Here is a 27,198-nt window from a genome sequence, read left to right as displayed (position 1 = left end):
GAGGCTTGGCGTGCAACAGTCCATAGAGTCAGACACCACTGAGCGACTGAACAAGGGGTGGGATTTGGTTGGCCCTGGGGACATGCCAACCAAAGGCAGCGATGTGGTCACGCCTAGTCACACAGGTGGTAGGAGTTCAGTGGGGAGGGCTGCGAGGGACCGGGAACAGCAGGGGCCCCAGGGAGGCAGACCCCCCCCGAGACACACAGAACCCTGGGGAGTGCCGCCCAGAGCACGGTGCCCACACCCTACGCAGGGGGCACACAACCCGGAGAGCAAACCGGAGGCAGGGGGAGGACACAGACAGGAGCCGATCCAGGGGAACGGGGTCTCAGAGGGCAGTGGGTCTGGCCAGATGGCGGAGGCTCCGCGCCCCACGGTCTGCACCCGGCTGGCCGGGAGGAGCTCCATCTCCAGAGCCCCAGGTGCCAGACCCAAGGGGCTGGTGGCTGATAGGAGGACGGTACGAGGGCGGCAGGAAGGGAGGAGTGTTCTCCAGCCTTTAAATATATCCCAGCTCCCGGCAAGCGCTGCTTCTTCTTCAGGTAAATTTGCATAGGTGGGAGGAAGCGTCCTGAGACGGCTCTGGCCACAACTCCCAAGGCAGATGCCGAGGGCCTCATAGAGATGCGGTCAGCATGACCCAGGGCAGAGCAGGGCACGTCGGAGAGGGAGGAGGTGGAGGCCTCGGCTTGTGGACTCCAGGCTCACCAACAGAGGCCAAGGCTCTGAGCCCACAGGGAGCTTCCAGAAAGAACGCCGTGTCACCTCCTTCAGAGGGAGGCCAGCCCCCGAGAGGAGGCAGGAAAGGAGGTGGGCCTCAGGGTCCCAGGCTGCGGGGTCCCTGCAGGGGACCCGGATCTGGAACTGTTTCAAGGGGGAGTCACCCGGGTGTCTGCACCAGGTCCCCGGCCAGCAGAGGAACGGCGCTCTTTGAAGCGGCCTCCCGGGGACCCCAGCTATCGTGACAATGAACCAACAGGAAGGGAGCCTGCTCGGCTCCGTGGTGGTGGGGTGGGGGGCTCCCCAGAGACGGAGCGTGGGCTGGGCACGAGGAAGCCCCCTGCTCGGAGGGGAGACGCAGGGCACCCAGGCCTTTATCCCACAAGGGTCTGCTTCAGACTACCCGGTCAGCCCCAGGCAGACGGGCGTGACGCGTCCATGCCAGGCCCTGAACACCCAGGAGGCCTGCAGCCGTGCGATCACACGTCTCTGCAGCCCTCCTCATCTGGCGGAACCAAGGGAGGACTTCCTTGGAGCCAAGCCATCCAACAGGACGCTGCATTCGTCAGACCCCTGGGGCCCCGACGCTGCTGACCTGTCAGCCGTTCTGGGGGCCCAGGATGGCTGAGTAACTTCAGAAGGTAATTCAAAGCTGCCCTTTAGGCGGACTGAGAGGTAAACTGAATCCCAAGGCGTGAAATACCATCCCGGGGCACGAGAGCCATGACAGAGCAGCTCACGTCCCACCCGGACAGTTCCATGACCCCAAGAACACCATCAGGGAAACCCTGCAGCAGAACCAGGATTTTAAAAATTCCAAAGTCCCAAGTCTCGATAAGGCAGCCAGTCCCCAGGGCCATAAGAAGGTTTGGGGTTTCAGAACAGATCACATTTTAACCTACTGCCAGCAAACAATTAGTAAGAAAAATGACCCTGTTAGCTTCCCAAGCGGCTCAGTGGTTAAGAATCCTCCTGCAGATGCAGGAGACGCAGGTTTGATCCCTGGGTGGGGAAGACCCCCTGGAGGAGGAAATGGCAACCCCCTCCAGTGTTCCTGCCTCAAGAAGCCCATGGACAGAGGAGCCCAGAGGGCCACCGTCCGCGGGGACACTGCTGAGCATGATCACAATGAGAGATCCTATCGCTCCGTTCGGTAAGGAGCGACCTTCACCCTAACAAAAACATGCAAGAATGTATCAGGAAGACAGTCCCTGGACGGAAGTCTTGTTTTGCTCACTGGAACCAGAGGAATGTGGACAAAATCCAGCTGGACCAGCTCTTAAAAGGGTTCACAAGGACAGCACCTGCCTCGCGGGTTGACTGGAAGATAAAACTGAGATCACATCTGAGAGATGCGGCCTGAGGCCAGAGCAGGCCCGAGACCCACTTCGTGGGAGCCCATTCTGCTGCATCCTAAGGACGGTCAGTGTCCGCCGTCGCCATAAGGCTCTGCCACCAGGCAAGCACCAACCCGCCTGGGCGCGACCAAGAGCGGGCTTTCAGCCTCGGACTCACAGTGACTAAGACCCCTCTATCAGGCGCCGTCTGTAAGGCAGGGGCTTCTGAGGTCCCTAGGGCCTCCGTGGGAAAATTTTTAAAAAGGAGCGGAGAGAAGGGACATTTGGTGGTATTTTCCCCGAGAATCAGAGCACAGAAGACTCTGAGCTACCCGGGGGTAAGACCCTGGAGGGCGCTCCCCGGAGGACGCTCCCCGGAGGGCGCTCCCCGGAGGGCGCTCCCCGGAGGGCGCTCCCCGGAGGGCGCTCCCTGGAGGGCGCTCCCTGGAGGGGCGGGCTGAGCCCAGCGGGCGGCTCCGCTCCAGAAGCAGCAGGCTTGTTGCCCACCCGCAGGAGGGCAGGGCGGTCAGTCTGACAGAGCGGCTGGGCCCAGGCGCAGAGATGCGGCCCCACCGGCGGGCACAGACTCTGCCCTGAGGCGCCCCCGGCCCACCCCCACTCGGCCTGGCCTGATCCCTCGGGGACCCCAGGATGCAGCAGCGTCTGTCACCGCAGGGGCCTCCAGGACCTCCCGAGGGGTCACGACTGGTGGGGATGGGTTTTAGAGGTCCTCCACCCGGGGGCGCCGACCCCAAGGGAGGTCACGAACCCGCATCATGTGAGAGGCTGGAGACGCAGGCGGCAGGGGCGGGGGTGGGGGGCCTCTCTGGCAAAGCCCGGAACCCAGCGCGGCCCCCACCCACCCCATTCTCATTCCCAGCAGGAGATAAACACGGACCCCAAGAGATTTAAACACAACTGGCGGAGGCGGGGTGCCGTCTCCAACTGGAGCAAAAGCAAGGAGGTGGGCCCGAGGCCACTGGGGTGGAGACTGTGAGGCCAGCGCAGCTCAAGGAAGGGCGGCCCCGTCCCGTCGCAAGCCGGGGGGCTCTGTCCCGCTGACCTCCAGTGAGGACAGCCCCCCTCCCACGAAGGAAGCCCCCAAAGTCTGAGGCTCAGAATCACCAAGTGCACAGGCAGCATGTCTTCTTTGCGCACACTGAGCAAATAGACGGGCCGTGCACCGCAGGGCGGCTAGAAGCTGAAGCCACAGTGGGCCGCTGCGAGCCAGAAGGGCTGCTAAGGACGCCCGACCACCGCCCCCCCCCCCGCCCCGTCTGACACCCACCCGCGCCCTCCAGCGCTCTCCTCCAGAGAGCTGTAAGAAAGACAACGCCAGACCTTAGGACCATTAACCGCCCACTAACAGCCGTTTATCCGGCTGCCCCGGAGCTGTGATTCGAAACCAGGTCTTCACAATCCGCGTCTCTGCCCTCTTGTTTTTCTCGTCTTGAATGTGCAGCTACCTGGACTACACACACCTTGCTGAAACCGGAGGAGAAATTTTATACCTGTGCTCGGGTTGGGTAACGACTGAACCCGCGAGGGAGACACAATCCTGCAGCCCACACCACAGCCCACACCACACGTGGACCTCGGGGGACCAGAGGCCTGTTGCAGCAGGTAACACGTCCGCGGATCAGGAGCGCTGACTGGTCGCCAGGCCAGCTGGCCCCAAATCGTCTCCTTCCCTGAACAACACAAACAAGCAGGGTTTTCCCCGGTTCATGCGCGCGGAGGGAAGTGGCAGGAGACCAGCTGTCTCACTGTGCGTCCTCCCAACGCCTGTTTCTAACAGCAAGACATAATCCCTGATGGGAAATGTACCAAGTAACTGAGCTGGCAAGAAGTCAGGAGACAGGCAGACCCCCTTCCTTCTCTGACACACGAATGATACCCTCTGAGGCTCACAGTCAAACCGGACAGAGAACAAAAGTTACTATTTATACACATCATTTTGATTTTATCTGATCAGGTGGTTTTCGGTCACTGTTGGGTTGGATTTTAAAGGCATGTCTGCTCAACAGGAAATCAACTCCAGCACAAAAAAATAAAGTCCTGTGAAAACCACCATACGGTAGAACTCACATCCTACTTGTCGTATTTGAAATAGAACTCCTGCTTCTTAATTTTAAAAAAGATGAAGCATAAGCCTGTTAGCCTGCTGGGCTCAATGTTAAAACGGCCTGTGAAGTAGGTCATGGAGAGAGTGGCCTCGCAGGAGCTGCACAGCAAGGGGGAGGGGGCGTGACCCCCTGCCGCCGCTGGGGGCCACCCTCAGCATCACCGGGGGGCAGGCTGACCTGGGCGCGCTCAAGGGTCTCCAGTACCGGCAGAAGAGGTGCTGCCCGTCAGCGTTGACCAGGTGAGGGAGGTCCTGGTAGGGAACGTTCTGCGGGGTCAGCCTGGGGGGACGTTCCTCTGGCATTCTGAAAGGATCTTCAGGTGCTGGGGAAGAAACGGAATGGTGCAAGGTCAGAGCGATGGCAGAACAGAGACATCAGGAGGGAAACCTTGTTCAGAGTCACTAACGTTTTTTTAAAGCAGTTTTTTTTTTTTTTTAAACAAAACCCTTCCATTTCAAAAATTTTACAGATACATATATTTCTTAAAACTGAAAACCCCGTTTGTTCTTAAGAAAAATGCTCACTTTATCTTTTAACTGCCTCATTACAGCTTTCTTCCCCCCCTCCCCATCTGTGTTTATTTTAAATCATTTCAGGAAACTTCATCTTAAAGACTATTTTAGCTGTAATCAAGTGGCGATGATAGCTCTGTGGGCATAAAGACCCAGCTGCAAAACACCCATCCATGCTAAAACCCCCAAGGAAGTTTCACAGGGGCGCGGTCACGGGGTGGATGACGCTCCGGTTAATTCCTTCTGCCCGAAATTCTAAAGGTGTGGCCACAAACCTGTCTGCATCACGTCCGGGCTTCTGCGGTCCCCCAGCACACAGCCCCGGGCTTCTGCGGGCCACCAGCACACAGCCCCGGGCTTCTGCGGGCCACTAGCACACAGCCCCGGGCTTCTGCGGGCCACCAGCACACAGCCCCGGGCGTCAGGGCCAGGCCAGCCGGGGCAGCCCCCTCATCTAGGCGGGGGGCGCCCCCCACGCTCCCCCAGCTTCCCAGCCAGCGCCCTGCCCCAGATCCCGCCTGGCTTTAGGAGCGCGGAGCCCAGAGCTGCCCCCCCCCCGCCCCCCCGCCGTCTGCGGGCGGAGCCACCCAACGCTAGCCCCCCATCACTCTTCCTAAACAAACCCCTGCGGCTGGGAGAAGGGTTCCCAGGAGGCCGGCTCCCGCTGCCCCGGCTGCCAGGGCACCAGCTCCGCGCGCCCAGATCCCCACCCCCGGACACGCACGAGCGCGGGTCCCCCAGAAAAGTCAGCCAGGCTCCCCCAAAAAACTTTGCCGCCTGCCCGCGTCCGCCGGCGCCGGGAGCGCAACCCCGCCGGCAGGGCTGCCCGCGGGGGACGGACACGCGGACACGGAGTTGACGGCGGCGACAAGTTGGTTCGGGGCCGCCGCCAGGGAGCGGGGCGCACGCGCCGGGCACACGCAGACACGCGCGCGCTCGTGCACACGCGCACAGGGGCGCGGGAGCCCACGCCGAGCGCGGGGACGCGGGGACCGCGGGACGCGGGGCGGCCGCACCCGGGGGACAGGGACGGCTCGGGGCGGGGACGCAGGCAGTTACCGGGCCACGAGCGCCGAGTCCTCGTCTGCGGTCGGGACCGAGAGCTGCGCGCCGCCGCTCCGGAGACAGGGCGCGGCGTCCGCGCCGCCACTTATCCCGGCTCCCTCCCGGCGGGGGCGGCCGGGGGTGGGCCGCGGGGGGCGGCGCCGGGCCCACGTGTGCGGCCGGCTGCCCGGCCGGCCCGCCGTGCGCTCCTCCCCGCCGGCCGCGCCCCCGGGGTGGCGCCCGGGGGACTGGCGCGCCCCGAACGAACCGGGCTGCGGGAGGACACGCCACACCCACGCGCGCACACACCTCGCGCGCACACCCGCGGCACAGACACGCATGCAGGAGCGACACAGGCGCCCGGGCGTCCCCCCTCCAGAATCACACACGTGGACACCGCGCACACACTCAGTACACGCAGATATACACACCCAGATAACACGCAGAAAAAGGAACACAGAGAGGCACTCTGACACAGACACCCCCGCAGACAGACACACACCCTCAGTACACGCAGATGGACACACAAACCCACACAACATGCAGAAAAAGGAACAGAGAGGCGCTGGGACACAGACACACACACCCCACACAGTCAGACACAAATAATGGCTGGGGCGCGGTGGGGGGACGTGGCACCATTTCCAGGAGGTGGGGCCAGGCCGACAAGGGCAGGCCTGGCCCCAGAGACCCTCCCTGGGGGACACACAAAACCTCAGGGTCAGGTGCAGGCCAGGGACGGTCTGAACACCCTTGGGTGCAGCTGTCCACGGGGCGGGTGGGGGGGGGGGTGGGGGCAGCTGGACCAGAGCCTAGATCCCCCTGGGCCCAGCACCAGCTCCGGCGCTCGCCCTGGGAGCCCTGGTCTCCTCACTGGCAGCCCAGGACAGGACCTCTGCCCCCAGGACGGACAGGTGTCCCCTGCTCACAGTGACCTCCCCCGCATCCCTCCCTCGGTCACAAACATGTTGACACCACAGCAGTGTTGAAAAGAGCCACTGTCCTCCAGAGTCACACGGCCCGTGTGTGGGGAGGCCCCGGCTGCTTAAGGCCTACGAGATAACTTACACAACAGCTGGGGTGTGAGCCCTGCCTGGTGGCAGGTCACAGGCCTCTGACGGAGCGGGGCTGGCCAAGCGACAGGCCCCAGGCAAGGCCAGTCCTGGAGGCGGCCATGTCCAAGCAGGGAGCCAGGGGCTGGCACATGGCTGGTACCTGGACTAGAATTCATTCCAGAGCCAGGCTGGGGTCCGAGGGACGTTGTGGGGGACCCGAAAGCATACCAAGCCCCCTTTAATATGAAGTCAAGTAAAAGTCGCTCAGCTGTGTCCGACTCTGACCCCATGGACTGTAGCCCACCAGACTCCTCTGCCCATGGAATTCTCCAGGCCAGAATACTAGAGTGGGTAGCCTTTCCCTTCTCCAGGGGATTTCCCAACCCAGGGATCAAACCAGGTCTCCTACATTGCAGGCAGACTCTTTATCAGCTGAGCCACCAGGGAAGCCCAAGAATACTGGAGTGGGTGGCCTATCCCTTCTTCAGCAGATCTTCCCGACCCAGGGATTAAAGCAGGATTAATCCGCCTTCGTTACAGGCGGATTCTTTACCAGCTGGGCTACCAGGCAAGCCCCCTTTTACATAGCTGTTTCAAAGTTTGCAGCTCCAGCATTTCAGGACTTCACATAGACAGTGTGAAAGGCTGGGGGATAGTTGTTCACAAAAGTCCAGTGGAAATAGGGGTTCAGAGCTTGGAGAGGGCTTCCCGGGTGACTCAGTGGGAAAGAGTCCACCTTCGTGGGCTAGGAAGATTCCACATCTAAGCTGCTAAGCCCATGGGCCACAGCTACTGAGCCTGTGCTCTGGAGCCTGGGAACCAAAACTTCTGAGCCTGGGTGTCACAACTGCGGAGCCCATGTGCCCATGAGCCCTGGAGCAAGAGAAGCCGCTGCGGTGAGAAGCCGGCTCACCACGACCGGAGAAAGCCCACGCGGCAACAAAGGCCGGACAGTCAAAAATCACTAGTTTCTCCTAGACTGCTTACCAACATAAACGAGGGCGTGGGGGTGGTCGGGAGGGGGGGGTTCTCTGGGGGATGGGTGAGATTGTGCTGTTCTGTATCGGCTTTTTTAATTAAGCTTTTTATTCCGAGAAAGTTGTAGCCTCATATTCAACTACATAAATGTAGATTCGATTCAGAAATAATAGAGATGGTGCACACCCTTTGTTCCAGTGAGAAAGTCTTGCAAAACTCTCGGGCAGCAGCCCGAGGGGGAGGTGGATATTGACAAACCGCACAGCCTTCCAGCCCCACAAAGGCCCCTGCGCTCACACCGTCCTCTCTCCCGTCCCGATTCCCTCCATAACCCCTGGCAGCCACTTTAAGACCTTCTCCAACTGTAACATTTTGTGATTTCGAGAAGTTTTATCCGTCGATTTGCACAGTGTGTGACCTCTTCGGACTCACTTTTCCTCAGCGTTTCCAGGTCACCGTGCACGATCCGACGGCACGGACGTGCCACGTTGCTCAGCGTGAACGGCATCTGGGTTGCTTCAGTGTCTGGCTACTACAAATGAAACTTCTGTAAATATTCATGCATGAATGTAAATCTTTATTTCTCTGGGATAAATGGGAGTTACACTCCTGGGCCCTGTGGAAGTTGCCTGTTGGGTTTTGTAAGCGATTACTCCGAAATGTGTTTCAAAGCAGAAATGGTTGCGCCATGTCTTACTCCCACCAGAAACACACTAGAGATTCAGTCTCAGCATCCTCCATCAGCATGCAGTGTCTATTGTTCGTTGCTGCTTTGCCATTGTTAGATATGCAGTAGTATCTCATTATGGCTTTAATTTGCATTTGTCTGATGGCTCATGGTGGGCTTCCCAGGTGGCTCATTGGTCAGGAATCCACCTGCCAAAGCAGGAGACGCAGGTTCAATCCCTGGGTTGGGAAGATCCCCTGGAGGAGGGCATGGCAACCCAGTCCAGTGTTCCTGCCTGGAGAATCCCGTGGACAGAGGAGCCTGGCGGGCTACAGTCCATGGGGTCGCAAAGAGTCAGACATGAATCAGTGACTAAACGACAATAACAAATAACTCACGCTGCTGATTACCTTTTATGTACTTATTTGCCATCTATATATCCAGTTTATTGAAATGCTCTTTCATGGCTTTTGACGTTTTCGAATTGGACTTTTTGTTTTTACTGTTGAGTCCTGAGAGTTCTTTATATATTTTAGACACTAATCCTTTGTTGGATATGTGATTTGCAAATATTTTCACTTGTGGCTTGTCTTTTCAACCGTTAGCATGGTCTTTTACAAAGTAGAAGTTTTTTATTTTTATAAAATACAATTTACAAGTGTTTTATTTTATGGGATGTGCTTTTGCAAGTCCAAAGTCCTTTGCCTGGTACCACATCTGAAGATTTTCTCCTGTTTTTCCCTTTATATTTCACATTTCAGGCTCTCATCTAGTCTGGGCTAACTGCTGTGTAAGGTGTGAGATTAAGATCACAGTGTTTCTGTTTTTCCTGTTGTCCAACTGCTGCAGCACAGTTTGCAGAACAGGCTGCCTCCCCCAGGAGCCTTGGGTTGCTGTGTGTCCTTTGCCAAACCTGTTACATCTATTTCTTTATTCTCTATTCTGGCCGATTTCTTTATCAGCACCTCCTAGTCGTCAACATTGTATCTATTGATTCCTTAAGTCTTAAAATTGATTCCTCCCACCTTATGCTTATTTATCATTTTTTAAGCTAAAGATAAGTTCCTCTACCTTTCAATGGACTTTTTTGAACAGTCTTGTCTATACCTGTAAAAATTCTTGGCAGGGTTTTGATAGGAACTCTGTTAAACATGTGTATCAGTTTCCTGGTGATTGACATTTTTGCGATGTTGATTCTTTTAATCCACATATGTAGCTCTTTCACCTCTCTCTGTGTTGTATGGCTCTCAGTTTATGAGTTTTGTACATGCTTTGTCACATTTACACCTTTCTTTTTTCAAATAATTGTAAATGTATTAAAGTTAAAATTAAATGTATTTTAAATTTTGGTTTCTGTGTGTTCACTTCCATTGACTGGAGATACAGCTGAGCTCTGGGTGTGGACGCTGCGTCCTTTGGCCTTGCTGAACTCGCGCATTAGATTCAGGGGGTGTTTGTTGTTGTTTGCTTGTTTTTGTAGCTGTCTTGGGATTTTCCGTGTAGACTGTCGTTACATTTTAAGTGAGTTTCTTAAAGGCAAGAGTTGAGTCATTTCAAAATAAATCCTTTTGGGAACTTCCCTGGTTGTTGTTCAGTTGCTCAGTCATGTCCGACTCTTTGCGACCCCATGGACTGCAGCACGCCAGGCCTCCCTGTCCCCCAATCCTGGAGTCTGCTCAAACTCCTGTCCATTGAGTCCGCAATGCCATCCAACTGTCTCATCCTCTGTTGTCCCCTTCTCCTCCTGCCCTCAATCTTTACCAGCATCAGGGTCTTTTCAAATGACTCGGCTCTTTGTATCAGGTGGCCAAAGTACTGGAGCTTCATCATCAGTCCCCCAAATGAATATTCAGGGTTGATTTCCTTTAGGAGTGACTGGTTGGATCTCCTTGCAGTCCAAGGGACTCTCGACGATCTTCTCCAACACCACACTTTGAAAGAATTAATTCTCCGGGCCTCAGCCTCCTTTATGATCCAACTCTCATACCTGTAGGTGACTACGGGAAAACTAAAGCTTTGCCTACACGGACCTTTGTCAGCAAAGTGATGTCTCTGCTTTTTAATACGCTGTCTAGGTGTGTCATAGCTTTTCTTCCAAGGAGCAGGCATGTTTTAGTTTCATGGCTGCAGTCACCATCTGCAGTGATTTTTGGAGGCCCGGAAAACACAGCCCGTCACTGTTTCCTCGGTGGTCCACCGGTTAAGGCTCTGCCCTTCCAATGCAGCTGGTGCAGGTTCAAACCCTGGCCAGGGAATTCAGGTCCCACATGCCACGCAGCCAATAACAGCAACAAAACAGAAGTCTGCTGATCTCTGTTTTCCAGTTGGTGTACTTAGAGCATTTACTGGAAGGACTGCTAACTTGTTTTCCGTTGTCTCTGCTTTTCGTTTTGCTGTCTTTTTTCGTGCCCTCCTGTGATTTACTGGAACAGGATCTTTTTATAATTCCATTTTTACTTGTCTATACTGTGTTTGAGGTCTCTGTATAAACTCTCAGCGGTTGCTCCAAGACTGGATATACACGTGTGTATACACACATAGACGCACACACTCACACACACACGGATCAAGGCTGCTGTCATTTACCAGTTTTACTGAAATATAGAAACCTAACGTCTCCTGATGTCCATCCACTCTCCCCCGTTTATACTACAATCGTCAAGTATTTCCTCTACATACACCGAGAACCACATCAGACTATTAGGAGTTTTGCTTTGCTCGTCAGATATCATTTAGGAAACTCAAGAGGAAAAGTAAAACCTATTTTATTTCCTCACATTTTTGCCCACCATATTCTGTATCCCTTCCTGGTAGTCCAGGGATCGTTTTTTTTTTTTTTTTTTTTTTTTTATCATTTTGTTTCTGTTTAGAGAACTTGCTGTAGCCATTCTTTGAGTGGCTATACTCAAAGAATGGCTCAAAGACCTATGAGCCATTCCCCATAGGTCTTCTGGGGAAAAAAAATTCTATTAACATCCCTTCATTTGAAGATGTCTTGATTCTCCCTCATTCCTGAAGGGTATGTTGCTGGATGTCAGATTCCGGTTCACAGTTCTCGTCTTCCAGCACTTGAAACAGGGCATCCACTCTCCTCTGTCCTCGTGGAATCTGAGGCGATATCCACTGCCGTTCGAGCTGTGCTTCACTCACACGCGCACGTCATCTCTCCCACTGCTGGCCGGCCTTTTGCCTTCAGTTCTTAGAAGTTTGCTGAGAAAGTGTCTTAGCCTGGATTTCTCCAAGTACGTATCATCTGACGTTTGTTCAGCTTCTCGGACGTGCACCTTTCTGTCTCTTGGTGAATCCAGCGTGTTTTCAGCCTTTATTTTTTTCAACCCCAGCATCTTCTCTCCTCTCTTGCTGGGACTCCGATGGCATGAATCTTGCTGTTGTTCAGTCACTCAGTCTTGTCTGACTCTTTTGCGACCCCATAGCCCACCAGGCTCCTCTGTCTGTGGGATTCTCCAGGCAAGAACAGTGGCGTGGGCTGCCACAGGGATCATCTCACAGGAATCCGAAGGTGCTGCGAGGGGAGAGGGCCAACAGTCTGACACCACCGTCCAGGAGTCAACCAAGAGGCCCGACGCGTGACCAACAGACCTGACCACGAGGAGGTCACGTGCGCGCCTGGCGAGAACCCAGCTCACGGGTAATCAGGGCAGAAGACAGCCTGAGCTGAGCTAGGAAGTGAGTGGAACACGGGTGAGGTGGCGGGTGGAGAACAGCTTCGGGATGTTTTCAGCGAACCAGAGGCAGTGCAGCAGGGGTGAAGTTGACGACTGGGGGCCTGGCAGCCTGGACTCGGAGCTCAGCGGCGCTGACCTCGGTCACACGACTTGGGGCAGGTGGTTCATGGGGGCTGAATGGAGCACATAGTGAAGGTCAAGGACTCAGTACCTTCCACTCTAATGTCTCACCATTTCTAAGTTGAGGCACACATGGTCATGTGTGAAAAGAGCCAGCGTGGGCTTCCCTGGTGGCTCAGGGATACAGACCCTGCCTGCCAGTGCAGGAGACCTGGGTGCACCCCTGATCCGGGAAGACCTCACACGCCAGCACCTCTGAGCCTGTGCTCCGCGACAAGAGAAGCCCCCACGAGGAGAGGCCTTCACACCACAACCAGAGAAAAGCCCGCACAGCAACGAAGGCCCAGTACAACCAGAAATGATAAATAGAACTATTTTTAAAATGCTGATGAGAACCAACAAGTTATCAGGGAAGGGCAGGCCTCCTTCCCACTGTTGCCCCCAGAGGTAACGGCCCTGCAGGCTCCTGTCTGACCTTCCAGACACACCCCTGAGGTCTGAGGAGGGCGGAAAAAGCTGGAAACATCTGCCGGAGGAAGGGAGGAAGTAGGCAGGGCGCCAAAGAGGACGGAGAGTAACTGAATTTCTAGGGGCTCCTTAAAGAGGCAGGACCAACTGCCGGGTGTGGGTGCCCAGGACACAGCCCAAGAAACTTGTCCTCGGTGGGCGTGAGGGTTTGTGGCACCAACAGCCCCGGTGGAGGCCGCTCGGTCCCCACGCCATCTGCACTGTGACTGCAGCTCTTCTGGACACACGCAGCCTGCTCCCCTGCCCTGCATTGGACCGGCCCCACGAGCTGCTCTGCCCAATAGAATGCGGTGGAAATAGCGCTGTGCCCGCTCCCAGGGGCCTCCCCTTCCCCTCCCTCTCGCTTCCCGCTGCTGTGTTGACCAGCTCGGGCAGCTCCAGGAGGGAGTGTCACAGAGCAGGGAGGACAAGGCATGTGAAGGAGGCTGCCAGCTCACCAGCAGCTATGCCCAGCTGACCTGCGGCTGCCCATGTGCCTGGGGGAGCCTGGCCGGGACAGTCTGGAGTCACAAGCTCAATGACTGGCAGCTGCTTTAAGCCATAATTTCTGGGGTGACATAAGTTCTGTGATACAACTGGTTCCCCATTATATCTGCCTCTTCCACTCTCACAGCTTCCTCTCTCTTCCTTTCAACACAGTGGAGCCTGAAACATGGGTTCAATGGTTCCAAGTCTAAACCTCTTTTATTTTTTCTCTATTTAAAGTTTTTTCCTTCATAGATGCATATTTTATAAAGTATAGTTGACTTACAGTGTTTTAGGTCCACAGTTGGAGAAGGAAATGGCACCCCACTCCAGTGTTCTTGCCTGGAGAATCCCAGCTACGGGGGAGCCTGGTGGGCTGCCGTCTATGGGGTCGCACAGAGTTGGACACGACTGAAGTGACTTAGCAGCAAGGTGACATTTATTATTTTTGAGGTTATTTTCCATTACAGGTTATTACAAGACATTGACTGTAGTTCCTTGGGCTACAAACCTTTGTTGCTTGTTTGTATCTATTTCTTTAATTTAGAAATTTAGCATTCTATTCATACTAAGTCAAACAAGTGGAATCAAAATGTCATAAATTTTTTAGTTAGGCAAAAATTCTTAAGTTTTCTATAATATATATATTATACATACTATTTATGTATATGTATACAAAAGGTTTTCTACTATGCTTGATAAAAGCTTGAGCAAGAACATAAGAGAAAAAGAGATGGAGAAATTAGAAAGCAAATATAAAATAGAAAAAGCAAAACAAACTCAATAAAAGTAAAAGATGATCGTATCGTCCAGGTATTTTTAAACATGGCTGGTCATTAGGAACAGATCTGGAGCTCTGGAGAAAAAAAAGCAATACCTGGTCATTTGCATTTTGCAAAAAATTCTGAGATAATTCTGATATGCACCTGAATTTTAAAAAGTGACTACAGGTTTATCTATTAAATCAGAGTTTTGGTGATGTAGATTTCCGTTGACCAGTCGTGATACAGGGGTATCAAATGAGGAACAGCTGCAAAATCACTATAGTAAAAGATGTTTATCAGTTTTCTCAATCAAAAGCCAGACCAAAAACCAGAAGATAATTACAGTTGCAAAGCATAATGGGAACATGACAAACTTAACAATACAAAATAATTGCATACAATTTGGGGGTCAAGCAGAGTGATGTGCTAAGTCGGAGTGCATACTGGCACATGTTTTCACCCGCCAGTCCATGGTTTTTTGGTTGGTGAATTTAACCCGTTTACATTTAAGGTGATTATCAATGTGTATGGTCCTGTTACCATTTTCTTAATTGTCTTGGGTTTTTTTCTGTAGGTCTTTTCCTTCTCTTGTGTTTCCTGCCTAGAGAAGTCCCTTCAGTATTTGTTGTAAAGCTGGTTTGGTGGTGCTGAATTCTTTTAACTTTTGCTTGTCTGGAAAGTTTTTTGATTTCTCCATTGAATCTGAAAGAGTCTTGCTGGGTTGAGTATTCTTGATTGTAGGTTTTTCCCTTTCATCACTTTAGATCTATCATGCCGTTTCCTTCTGACTTGTAGAGTTTCTGTTGAGGAATCAGCTGATGGCCTGATGGGAGTTCCCTTGTATGTCATCGGTCCGTTTCGCTTTGTTGCTTTTAGTTTTATTTCCTTTGTCTTTAATTTTTGTCACTTTGATTACTGTGGGTCTCGGTGTGTTCCTCCTTGGGTTTATCCTGCGTGGGGCTCTCTCTGCTTCCTGGACTTGGGTGACTATTTCCTTTCTGACGTTAGGGACGTTTTCAGCTCTTACCTCTTCAAAGATTTCCTCAGGTCCTTCCTTCTTCTCCTCTGAGACCCTTTTGTGAATACCAGTGCATTTAATGTTGGCCCAGAGGTCTCTCTTGGTCTTAGGCTGCTTTCATTTCTTTTCGTTCTTTTTTCTGTATTTCGCTCTGTGGCAGGGATTTCCACCGCTCTGTCCTCCGGGTCACTGATCTGTTCTCTGGCCTCCGTTATTCTGCTGCTGATTCCTTCTAGTGTATTATTCATCTCTGTTCGTTTGTTCTTTAGTTCTCCTAAGCTTTTGGTACACATTTCTTGCATCTTCTCCATTGTTTTCCCCAGATCCTTCGCTATCGTTGTTCTGAATTCTTTTTCTGGAAGGTTGCTTATCTCCACTTCATTTAGTTGTTTTGGGGGGTTTTACCTTGTCCCTTCATCTGGTACGTGACTGTCTGCTTTTGCATCGTAAAGAATGCTCTCTAATGTGGTTTTATTTTAGCCACTGTGGGATTGTACTTCTTCTTGCTTCTTCTGTCTGCCCTCTGATGGAGGAGGCCAAGAGGCTAAGAGCTTCCTGATGGGAAAAACTGGGTCTTGCTCTGGTGGGCAGGGCCTTGGTCAGTAAAGCTTTAACCCAATTATCTGCTGATGGCTCAAACCCTAGTTGTTTGAACCAGCCCTAGGGTCTAGAGCCTCTACGGTAGGGTTAACGTTGACCTCCAGAGGACTTACGCCAAGGAGGATCATCCAGGACTGCTGCTGCCAGCGTCCTGCCCCTTTGGGGACCCCTGCCGACCCACGCCTCCACAGGGATTTGATTTTATCACACCTCTCCTACTGCCTTGCTGCGTCCTGGGTGTGGGGTGTCTGCTGTGGGTGGGTTCCGGCATTCTCTTGTCGACGGTTCTTCAGCAGCTGGCTGCAGCGTTGGTGCTCTCACAGGAGGGGAGGGTCCACGTGCTTCCACGCCGCCGTCTTAAACTGGAAGCCCAAACCTTTTTTAAAAATCGCTGAGAATGTGGGTGAAGGGAGGGAAAAGGTAACATTTTCTACTATATATGCTATCTATGAAAAAAATTTACAAATGACAGAACAGGTTAATAGGATATAACTAAAACGGTCACATTAGTTACCCAGTGCCATAACTAAAAATGTTGTTAAGTATTCCTGCTCTTCCTATGACAGGGGATGTTGGTTCTGTTGTTTTGTCTTATGGAAATGTGTTTTAAAATTTCCTCACATCATTTCTGCCTTGACCGCCTTTCTTTATTTTTCCCATAGTCTGAAGTTCCTTCTTCATAAATTTTTTGTTCGTAGGAGACATGGGGCCATGAATGCTCACTGCTGCTGAGAAAGTAAGTGTTACTCACTCAGTCGTGCCCAGCTCTTTTTGACCCCATGGATTGCAGCCCACCAGGCTCCTGTGTCCATGAGATTTTGCAAGCAAGGATACTGGCTGCTGCTGCTAAGTCGCTCCAGTCGGGTCCGACTCTGTGCGACCCCATAGACGGCAGCCCACCAAGCTCTGCCATCGCTGGGATTCTCCAGATAAGAACACTGAAGTGGGTTGCCATTTCCTTCTCCAGGGGATCTTCCCAACCCAGGAATCGAACCCAGGTCTCCTGCACTGCAGGCAGATTTTTTACCCACCGAGCTACAAGGGAAGCCCTGAGAAAGGGCTGCTGTGTGTTAAATGTACATCCAAGTCCTGACGTGTGTGTGCACAGGGGGGCTGCTGAGGTGCCTCAGCCGCCACGACCCTTCACGAGGACACTGCTGTCAGTGCTGCTGGAGGTGGTTAAACCCGCAGGGCGGTGTGATGGTCAAGGCACGCCCCTGCCTTTTCTTGACCACTGGGGGTCACGAAGGGAGGACAAAACAGTGGGATTTTAACCCCTTTAGTGTGGATCCCCCGAAAGTTGCATCAGCTGGAATCAAGACAGGGAGGTGAACTGACAGGTGCGACGTCACAGCCGAGGAAACTGGCCCATTTCCCACGTCCGCGCGCGGGAGGCGGAAGCAGACCCTGGGACTCGTCTGTCCACGTCCCTTGTCCTCTCCTCTCCTGCAGCCTGGTGCGGCCAGAGGGTCCTGGGGAGGATGGATGTGGGTGTTCGCAGACAGACTGCGCGCCGCTCAGCCGCACTGTGGGAAAGCCCCTTCAGGTCTTGGTCTTTCTGAGGAAAGCCCGTCAGGCCTCCACGTGTTTGGATCTCTCCCCATCGTCACTCACCTTCCTTTCTGATAAAGGCAGCCACACATCTGAAGTTACCCCTTGGCTTTGTCTTCATCCATCTTATTTGCAGGGTCCTCAACTCTGTGGCAAGTGTTCCTTCCCTGGTGGCTCAGGTGGTAAAGAATCCGCCTGCAGTGCGGAAGACCTGGGTTCGATCCCTGGGTCAGGAAGATCCCCTGCAGGAAGGCATGGCAACTCACTCCAGTGTTCTTGCCTGGAGAATCCCATGGACAGAGGAGCCTGGCGAGCTATAGTCCACGGGGTCCCAAAGAGCTGGACACGACGGAGCGACTAAGCACGGCACACAGTTCATTTTCTATTTAGAGAAGCCTTGAAAATAAATGAAGTTTAAAACACAGGTGATCGTCAAGAAAGACATTCAATGCAGAGCATGTGGTCCACAGACACGGCGAAGCTGCAGTGTCAGTGCGTGGCCGTAGCTCAATCAGGGACACCCACGGAGGATCCCGGGTCGGGGACGGGGGGCCCTGCCCCCAGCCTGCCGACAGCACGTCCTGGCTCCGGTCCCCTCCACGCCAGCCTGCGGGTCCGGGTAACGGTGGGCCCAGATGGTCTCCAAGGTCATCCTCAGAAAGTCATTCTGTGGAGGGCTCGTTTTGCTATGTATTCAGGAACCAGGGCAGGCCTACTGGGAGAGGCCATCAGGTACAATCCAATCCACTAAGATGAGCATACAGGGTCCCACCCACATGCCACCCACTTCAAGTGCATCTGGCAGGTCCAGAATGTCAGCAATTAGTAACCGGGCCCAGTGGCTGTAATGAGATTTGCACTCAGCGGTGAAGGAGAACGCTCCAGCAGACTAATCTGGTTAATGGAGCAGTTAAAGATGCGCACGCTGCAAGCACTCCGCCGGGGCCACTCTCAGCGCAGGTGAAACGGGCTCTGCCCGCCAGGAACCGCGGTGGGTCACACAAGTGCATCTTTATTAAAAAAAAAAAAAAAAAAAACACTTTTTTTAAACTTCTCTTGAAATAGATGCCACTGCCCTAGAGCTGAACTTGGACTTTGAAGGCAGATGAAGTCTCGGTTGTGCTCAGGCTGGAAAACCCAGTAACGGCTGAGTAACTGCAGAAAGTGCTGCGTGTGTATGACAGTGCCAGGCGGTCTGCGGGGCGTGGGGGGTGGAGAGGAGTCACGGCACACAGCTCTTCTAAACCATACCATTGTTTTTCCTGGTCGGTTTTTAACTGGCTGGTTTTGATCGGAGAGGCTTGTGAAGGGCACAGACCCTGGGGTCTGAGTCAGCTCTTGGACTGCAGGCTCTGTGTTCTTGAGCAAGTTGCTTGACCTCTCTGTGCTTCAGCTTCCTCACCAGTAACAAGGAGGTAATAAATTTGTGCTTCACAGAAGGACTGTGAAGATTACATGAACTGACATGTTCGAGTGCTGACCCATCCGTGCTAGACACACGGTGAGTGCTTTACCTGCAAGACATGGTATTACTATGATTTATCAAACAGTTTCCCTTGGGGGCCCAGCTGGTAAAGAATCCGCCTGCAGTGCGGGAGACCTGGGTTCAGTCCCGGCCCACTCCAGTATTCTGGTCTGGGGAATCCTGTGGACCACATACAGTGACTTCCGCTCATAAAATAGCATCAGCTCTCCTCTCCAAATCCCTCTGTGTTTCTGTAGCTGTTGTTGTTTTCATGTTTATTGAGCTGCTCCGGGTCTTGGCTGCGGGGTTTTTAGTTGTGGCATGTAAGCTCCTAGCTGTGGAGTGTGAGATCTAGGCCCCCAGTCAGGGACTGAACCAGGGCCCCCTGCACAGGGACTTGGTTTCTTAGCCACTGGATAACCAGGGAAATCCCCCAAATTGCCTTTGTAAATACCACATGGCTGAGAACCTGTGTCTTATGAAATCGTGTTACCATACCCATTGTTAAATGCACATGCTGTTGTTCAGTTGCTTAGTCATGTCCGACTCTTTGTGACTCCATGGACTGCAGCACACCAGGCGTCCCTGTCCTTCATCATCTCCCGGAGTTTGCTCACATTCATGTCCATTGAGTCAGTGACGCCATCCAACCATCTCATCCTCTGTCATCCCCTTCTCCTCCTGCCCTCAATCTTTGCCAGCATCAGGGTCTTTTCTAATGAGTCAGCTCTTCGCATCAGGTGGCCAAAGTATTGGAGCTTCAGCATCAGTCTTTCCAATGGATATTCATGGTTGATTTCCTTTAGGATTGACTGGCTTTATTGCCTTGCTGTCCAAGTGACTCTCAAGAGTCTTCTCCAACACCTCAGTTGAAAAGCATCTATTCTTTGGTGCTAAGCCTTCTTTATGGTCCAACTCTCACATCCATACATGACCACTGGAAGAACCATAGCTTTGACTAGACGGACCTTTGTTGACAAAGTGGCCTGCTGCGGGGTTGGGGTACTGGCAGCAGCAGTTCTAGGAGGCACGGCTGCTGGCATAAGTCCTTTTGGAGGAGGTCACCATTACCCCTCCACAGTTCAGCCTCAGGCCAAACTACAGGGAGGGAGCATAGCCCCACCCATCAGCAGAAAACTGGATTAAGGATTCACTGAGCAAGGCCCTTATGATTATACACTGGAAGTGAGAAATAGATTTAAGGGCCTAGATCCGATAGATAGAGTGCCTGATGAACTATGGACCGAGGTTCATGACATTGTACAGGAGACAGGGATCAGGACCATCCCCATGGAAAAGAAATGCAGAAAAGCAAAATGGCTGTCTGGGGAGGCCTTACAAATAGCTGTGAAAAGAAGAGAAGAGAAAAGCAAAGGAGAAAAGGAAAGATATAAACATCTGAATGCAGAGATCCAAAGAATAGCAAGAAGAGATAAGAAAGCCTTTCTCAGCGATCAATGCAAAGAAATAGAGGAAAACAACAGAATGGGGAAGACTAGAGATCTCTTCAAGAAAATTAGATACCAAGGGAACATTTCATAAAAAGATGGGCTCGATAAAGAACAGAAATGGTATGGACTTAACAGAAGCAGAAGATATTAAGAAGAGATGGCAAGAATACACAGAAGAACTGTACAAAAAAGATCTTCACGACCAAGATAATCACGATGCTGTGATCACTGACCTAGAGCCAGACATCCTGGAATGTGAAGTCAAGTGGGCCTTAGAAAGCATCACTATGAACAAAGCTAGTGGAGGTGATGGAATTCCAGTTGAGCTATTTCAAATCCTGGAAGATGATGCTGTGAAAGTTCTGCTCTCAATATGCCAGCAAATTTGGAAAACTCAGCAGTGGCCACAGGACTGGAAAAGGTCAGTTTTCATTCCAATCCCAAAGAAAGGCAATGCCAAAGAATGCTCAAACTATCACACAATTGCATTCATCTCACATGCTAGTAAAGTAATGCTCAAAATTCTCCAAGCCAGGCTTCAGCAATCTGTGAACCGTGAACTTCCTGATGTTCAAGCTGGTTTTAGAAAAGTCAGAGGAACCAGAGATCAAATTGCCAACATCTGCTGGAGCATCGAAAAAGCAAGAGAGTTCCAGAAAAACATCTATTTCTGCTTTATTGACTATGCCAAAGCCTTTGACTGTGTGGATCACAATAAACTGTGGAAAATCCTGAAAGAGATGGGAATACCAGACCACCTGACCTGCCTCTTGAGAAACCTATATGCATGTCAGGAAGCAACAGTTAGAACTGGACATGGAACAACAGACTGGTTCCAAATAGGAAAAGGAGTACGTCAAGGCTGTATATTGTCACCCTGCTTATTTAACTTATATGCAGAGTACATCTTGAGAAACTCTGGGCTGGAGGAAGCACAAGCTGGAATCAAGATTGCTGGGAGAAATATCAATAACCTTAGATATGCAGATGACACCACCCTTATGGCAGAAAGTGAAGAAGAACTCAAAAGCCTCTTGATGAAAGTGAAAGAGGAGAGTGAAAAAGTTGGCTTAAAGCTCAACATTCAGAAAACGAAGATCATGGCATCCGGTCCCATCACTTCATGGGAAATAGATGGGGAAACAGTGGAAACAGTGTCAGACCTTATTTTGGGGGCTCCAAAATCACTGCAGATGGTGATTGCAGCCATGAAATTAAAAGACTCTTACTCCTTGAAAGGAAAGTTATGACCAACCTAGACAGCATATTAAAAAGCAGAGGCATCACTTTGCCAAAAAAGGTCCATCTAGTCAAGGCTATGGTTTTTCCAGTTATCATGTATGGATGTGAGAGTTGGACTATAAAGAAAGCTGAGCAGTGAAGAATTGATGCTTTTGAACTGTGGTGTTGGAGAAGACTCTTGAGAGTCCCTTGGGCTGCAAGGAGATCCAACCAGTCCATCCTAAAGGAGACCAGTCCTGGGTGTTCATTGAAAGGACTGATGCTGAGGCTGAAACTCCAGTACTTTGGTCACCTCATGTGAAGAGTTGACTCATTGGAAAAGACCCTGATGCTGGGAGGGATTGGGGGCAGGAGAAGGGGACGGCAGAGGATGAGATGGCTGGATGGCATCACTGACTTGATGGACGTGAGTTTGGGTGAACTCCGGGAATTGGTGATGGACAGGGAGGCCTGGTGTGCTGCAATTCATGGGGTTGCAAAGAGTCGGACACGACTGAGCGACTGAACTCAGAACTCAGAGCAAGGCCCTGCCCACCAGAGCAAGACCCAGTTTTCCCCACAGCCAGTCCCTCCCATTGGGAAGCCTGCACAGGCCTCTTATCCTCATCCATCAGAGAGCAGACAGAATGAAAACCACACTCACAGAAAGCTAACCGAACTGATCACATGGGTCCCAGCTTTGTGTAACTTAATGGACGGGTCATGGTGGAGAGTTCTGACAAAATGCGGTCCACTGGAGAAGGGATGGCAAACCACTTCAGCATCCTTGCCTTGAGAATATTTCCCTGTATATCAAGCAAAAGCCTCCATTTTGTACCTGAAATACTGAGACCAGAGAGGTGAGATAACTCGTCCAAGGCTGCACAGCAAGTAGCCGTAAAGTATGACTCCGGACAAGGGTCCAGGCCCCTCCTTTTGCACCTTGGAAATCACTGATATCATCTGATTTCACCCCCAGGGGCCTCTCAATGTTTCGGGCAAGAAAGCAATTGGGAACCAAGACCGAGGGTGTCCGGGGTCCCTCACACACAGGTTGCTGCGGGCTCGTGTCGGACTTCCCCCCTCGCCTGCTTCAAATCCACAAGAGGTCTCTGTGGACGTGTGTTTTCTCTGATTTAATGTTTGACCACCAGGCAATACTTTCCCCTTCCTAAGCAACAACTGTATTTCCTTTTAAGGAATTCTCCAGCACTGGGTGAATTCTTCGGGCAACTGTCAATCAGAGCCTGTGGCTCCCTCCAGCCAGGGGCTGGCCCAGGGCCCAAGGAAGGCGGCCGGACACTCCCTGACCCTCTCACAGAGTGACAGAGGGAAGGCCCTTGCAGAGCTCACTCACACCCATACACTCTGGGCATGCAGTGTGTGTGTGTGTGTGTGTGTGGCCCGGCCGCGGGCAGAGTGCGCCCCTGCAGCAGGAAGCCCGGTGAGCATCCTGGGCCCTGATCTGCTGTTTCAAGCCCTGCCTTCCAGGCTCTGGGGCCCCCCAGGAGCGACCCAACAGGCCTCCAAGCCACGCCCCTTTGGCTCAAGTCAGCCAGCTTTGATTCCCATTGTCTGTGATCAAAGACGCTTGACAGAGGCAACTCAGCCTGAGACCCGTCTTAACCTGCTGACGACCTAATCTGCTGACTGAAACGCTTGGTGCTGTTCTGGACAGGCAGAAGATGGTTGGCCCTGTGCAGATGGGAGGAGGGAGTGTGCTCTGGAGGAGGAGCCTGGGGAGGAGGGCTGAGAGCGGTTCATCTGAGCTACCTCTTCAGCCCAGCAAGGAGCAGGCTGGCAGCCGGAGACTGGGAACAAGGAGTTACATCAGGGCAAGAGCTCTGTCTTTAGTCCCCAGGAGTGGGGCAAGGCAGGCAGTACACTCTGGCTGGCAAACCTGGAGGCAGACAAAGGGAGAATCCGGGGCAGACAAGTTCCAGGACGCGATCCTCTCCCAGGAAAGTCCACCCACGGCCACAGCTAAGCAGTCCTGTGTAGGGGCCCTTTGAGGCGAAACCAACGCTGTTTTAAGGACAGTCTTGATGATCAGAAGTTGGTATTCACTGCTTTCTTTCATTCCACTTGCATTTGTGAGTGGACACTGTGCCCAGGGCTGGGGTATGGCACTAAACACCGCCACCCTCTCCTCACATGATTAACAGCCAGAGAGAAGCGGACAGACGGCCAGACAGACGAGGAAGCCCACGATCACAGCCAGGGCAGCGCACACCTGGGGTGGGGTACCACGGGCAAGGGACAGTCACCCCCGTCAGCTAAGACTGGCTCCGGAGCCCTGTTGATACCGAAGTGCACGGGTGTTCAAGTCTCACGTGAAAAGGCATAGTAGTCGCAAAGCATGCGTTTTCCCATGGACTTCCAGTCGTCTCTAGGTTACTTATAACACCAAACAGAATGCAAGTGCTATGCAAATAGGTGTAAATGCCACGCAAATAACTATACGTATAATATAAATATCACGCAAATGAATGCAAATACAATGTAAATGTTATGTAAATAGTTGCCAGTGTGCAGCAAATTCAAGTTTTGCTTTTGGAACTTCCTGGAACTAAAAACATATATGTGTCCAATCTGTGGCTGGTTGAATCTGCAGACACAAAACCCTGAGGATAAGGAAGGCCAACTTTAATGGTTCCTATGGAAGTGTGTCTTCAACAGTTGGAGGAAGATGCATGAAGACCCCAGGAGAGTTCCTATTACTAGTATATGATCTGCTGTTTATCTTTCCTTTAACTCATCTCCCCCTCTAGCTCTCACATGGATAGAAGGGGTGTGGCTGGGTCAAGGTGGGCTTTGCTCTGTTCCCAAAGGCCTGGCGGTGCCACCCAGGCCCCAGGGGACATGCCCGGAACCCCTAGTTCCCTGCCACCAGAACATGGGCCAAGGAGCAGCTGCATCCTCTCCTGGGAGCCTGTTAGAAACGCAGAATTCCAGGCCCCGCCCCAGACCCACAGAACCACAGTCTTAGAAGGTTCGCAGGTGATTGCCAAGCCTGTGGACCCTTGAGAAACACCAGTCCAGTAAAACCCTTAGGGGAGGCCCTGAGACATTCACTTAAGAGCAGGTTATCTGAAGGACTGGGTCAGGAAAGCACCCACAGCAGTCGCGGCAGTGTGTGACCAGCGTCCTTGCTACCTGCCGGCACCGCGCACAGGGTGCCAGATGGGGCAAGGTTTCATCCAGACAAGCGCCTGAGGGCTAGATGTAGAGGAGGGCTGCCTGCTGAGACGCACATGAGGAGGGGGGTGGGCTTCCCTGGTGGCTCAGTGGTAAAGGACCCGCCTGCCAATGCAGGAGGCAGGGGTTTGATCCCTGGTCCAGGAAGATCTCGATGCCCACGGGGCAACTAAACCCACGTGCACCGTTACTGAGCCTGTGTTCTCGAGCCTGGGAGGTGCAACCGTTAGGGGAAGCACGCCGACTGAAACCGCCCGTCCTGGGCACTGCAGACACTGTTTGCATGAGTCATTTTACAACAGGAGGTCCTGGTGAGGAACACGGAACTAATAAGCCACCACCAACCGGAAGAGGTCAGGAAAGGTCAAAAGGAGACACCCCAGAATCCTCGCTGGCTTCCATCGTGGCTGAACAGGACGTGCACCACCAAGAAGGACTCTGAGGCAGAATGATTGGCTGAAGAGAACCCGGAAACTAGTCCCATCACCATAAAACCCGAGACTGCGAGCCACGCGGCAGAGCGGTCCTCCTGGGCTCCCTCACCCTGCTGCTCTCCACCCGGGCGCCCTTTCCAATAAAATCTCTTTCTTTGTCAGCACGTGTGTCTCCTTGGACAATTCATTTCCAAGTCTTAGACAAGAGCCCATTTCGGGGCCTGGAAAGGGTCCCCCTTCCTGCAACACCACTACTGAGCCTGGCTGCCTAGAGCCTGTTCTCCAGGGCGAGAGAAGCCTCCACCGTGAGAAGGCCACGCACCACAGCTGAGAGTAGCCCCCACCAGTCCCAGTTGGAGAAAGCCTGCAAGCAGCAATGCAGGCCCAGTACAGCCAAAAATGAAAGTGAATAATAAAATTATAAAAAGAATTCTGATGGGGATTTCCCTGGCGGTCCAGGGCTTAGGACCCCACGCTCCCACTGCCTGGGGCACAGGTTCCACCCTGATTGGGGAACTAAGATCCTCCAAGCCACATGGCTCAGTCAAATGAGTAGTTTAAATTTCCAGTGAACAATGAATTAATTTTCAGTGTGACTGTGTCCCGTGTAATGTTGGGACATGGTTACGGTGCAGTTTTATCACTGCCTGTCTGAAGCTCAGATGGAGCCGGGCACGTGTGTTTCCAGTCGTGTAAATCTGACAACTCGAGGCTACCAGGATCCAGCGGTTAACTCTCAACATTTAAAAGGGCTTGAAACTGTTAATACAAAGGATTCATTAAGAGCCACCAAAAGAGCAAAAGGAGAGACTTAAATTAAGGGACATGAGGACAATTCATTGTAACATTTTTAACACAGAAATGAATGTCATCAAATCACCAATTTCTCCCCACAAAAGAGCAAGAACTAGAGATGGCATTGAAGAGTGAAATGTTAGCTGCTCAGGTCTGTCCGACTGTTTGTGCCCCCATGGACTGTAGCCCTCCAGGCTCCTCTGTCCATGGGATTCTCCAGGCCAGCATACTGGAGTGGGTTGCCATTCTCTTCTCCAGGGTATCTTCTCAACCCAGGGATCAAAACTGGGTCTCCCACATTGCAGGCAGATTCTTTACCATCTGAGCCAGAGAGGTGGCAGAGGGTTTAGTAAAGTCCTGGGTGTTCATTGGAAGGACTGATGTTGAAGCTGAAAGTTCAATACTTAAGCCACCTGATGCAAAGAACTGACTCATTGGAAAAGACCCTGATGCTGGGAAAGATTGAAGGCGGGAGGAGAAGGGGACGACAGAGGATGAGATGGTTGGATGGCATCACCGACTCAATGGACATGGGTTTGGGTAAACTCCGGGAGCTGGTGATGGACAGGGAGGCCTGGCGTGCTGCAGTCCATGGGGTCGCAAAGGGTTGGATACAGTTGAACGACTGAACTGAACTGAACTGTTGGGAAAATAAAGATGAGTTTCTACCTAATACCTCACGATTTTATAGACCCAAAGGTGGAAGACAGACTTTAAAAGAGGCTGCAGGGCGTCCTTGTCACCCAGGTGGAGAGAAGACATTAAATTTTAAAAAGCCACAAATCAAGGGGCTTCGCTTTGGCTCACCGACAAAGACTCCGCCTGCCAACGCAGGAGGCACAGTTCTGGTCCCTGGTCTGGGAAGACCCAACATGCCGTGGGTCAACTGAGCCCACACACCATCACTACCCAACCAGTGCTCTGGAGCCTGGGAGCTGTAACCACTGAAGCCCACAGGCCTAGAGCCGCTCTGCACAGGAAGGGAAGCCCCCGCGATGAGAAGCCCTCACACCTCAACCAAGAGAAGCCCCCAGCGACTCACAGCCAGAGAGAAGCCAGAGCAGAAACGAAGACTCAGCTCAGGCAGATAAACAAATAAAAGTAAACACACACACACACACACACACACCAAACCATAGACGAAAAAGGAAAAAACAAAACAAAACAGGAATTTGATTACGTCAAAATCCAGGATTTCCTTTCAACAAAGGATGCCAAGGATAAACCGGGAAGGACAAGGAAAAGGTGGGGCTGTTTACCAGACAGATCGGGTTCATTTATCAAGGGTACAAGGAACTCCTGAAAATCAGCAAGAAAAGGTCAACTGACCCCAAAGGGAAAAAATGGGCAGAGAATATAGACGGGGAATTTATAACAGAAGCAGAATGCCAAAGGACTAGAAAGTGTATTGAAGAGATACTCCGCGATCAGAGAAACACACAATCGAACAGTATTGGCAC

At 52.4% G+C, this 27,198-nt stretch overlaps 1 protein-coding gene across 5 annotated transcripts in view; it reads right to left on the bottom strand.

Annotated features, from left to right (window-relative positions):
* Positions 1-27,198, bottom strand: part of MGLL (monoglyceride lipase) — a 184,874-nt gene that overhangs the window by 81,131 nt on the left and 76,545 nt on the right. For 3 of the 5 annotated variants that reach the window (XM_070777034.1, XM_070777032.1, XM_070777033.1), the window contains exon 2: positions 4,364-4,508. In XM_070777034.1, coding sequence (XP_070633135.1) covers positions 4,364-4,488 — 125 coding nt within the window. In that variant the 5' untranslated portion in view covers positions 4,489-4,508. Of the gene's footprint in view, positions 1-4,363; positions 4,509-4,973; positions 5,205-5,757; positions 5,913-27,198 lie in introns of those variants that run through there. The other 2 variants (XM_019984584.2, XM_019984583.2) reach the window with 2 other exon arrangements.

Source organism: Bos indicus, chromosome 22, assembly GCF_029378745.1.
Source record: "Bos indicus isolate NIAB-ARS_2022 breed Sahiwal x Tharparkar chromosome 22, NIAB-ARS_B.indTharparkar_mat_pri_1.0, whole genome shotgun sequence".
In the NCBI taxonomy this organism is placed as follows: Eukaryota; Metazoa; Chordata; class Mammalia; order Artiodactyla; family Bovidae; genus Bos; species Bos indicus.
The sequence above is the reverse complement of the archived record's forward strand: the minus strand, read 5'-3'. Positions and strand labels throughout refer to the sequence as shown.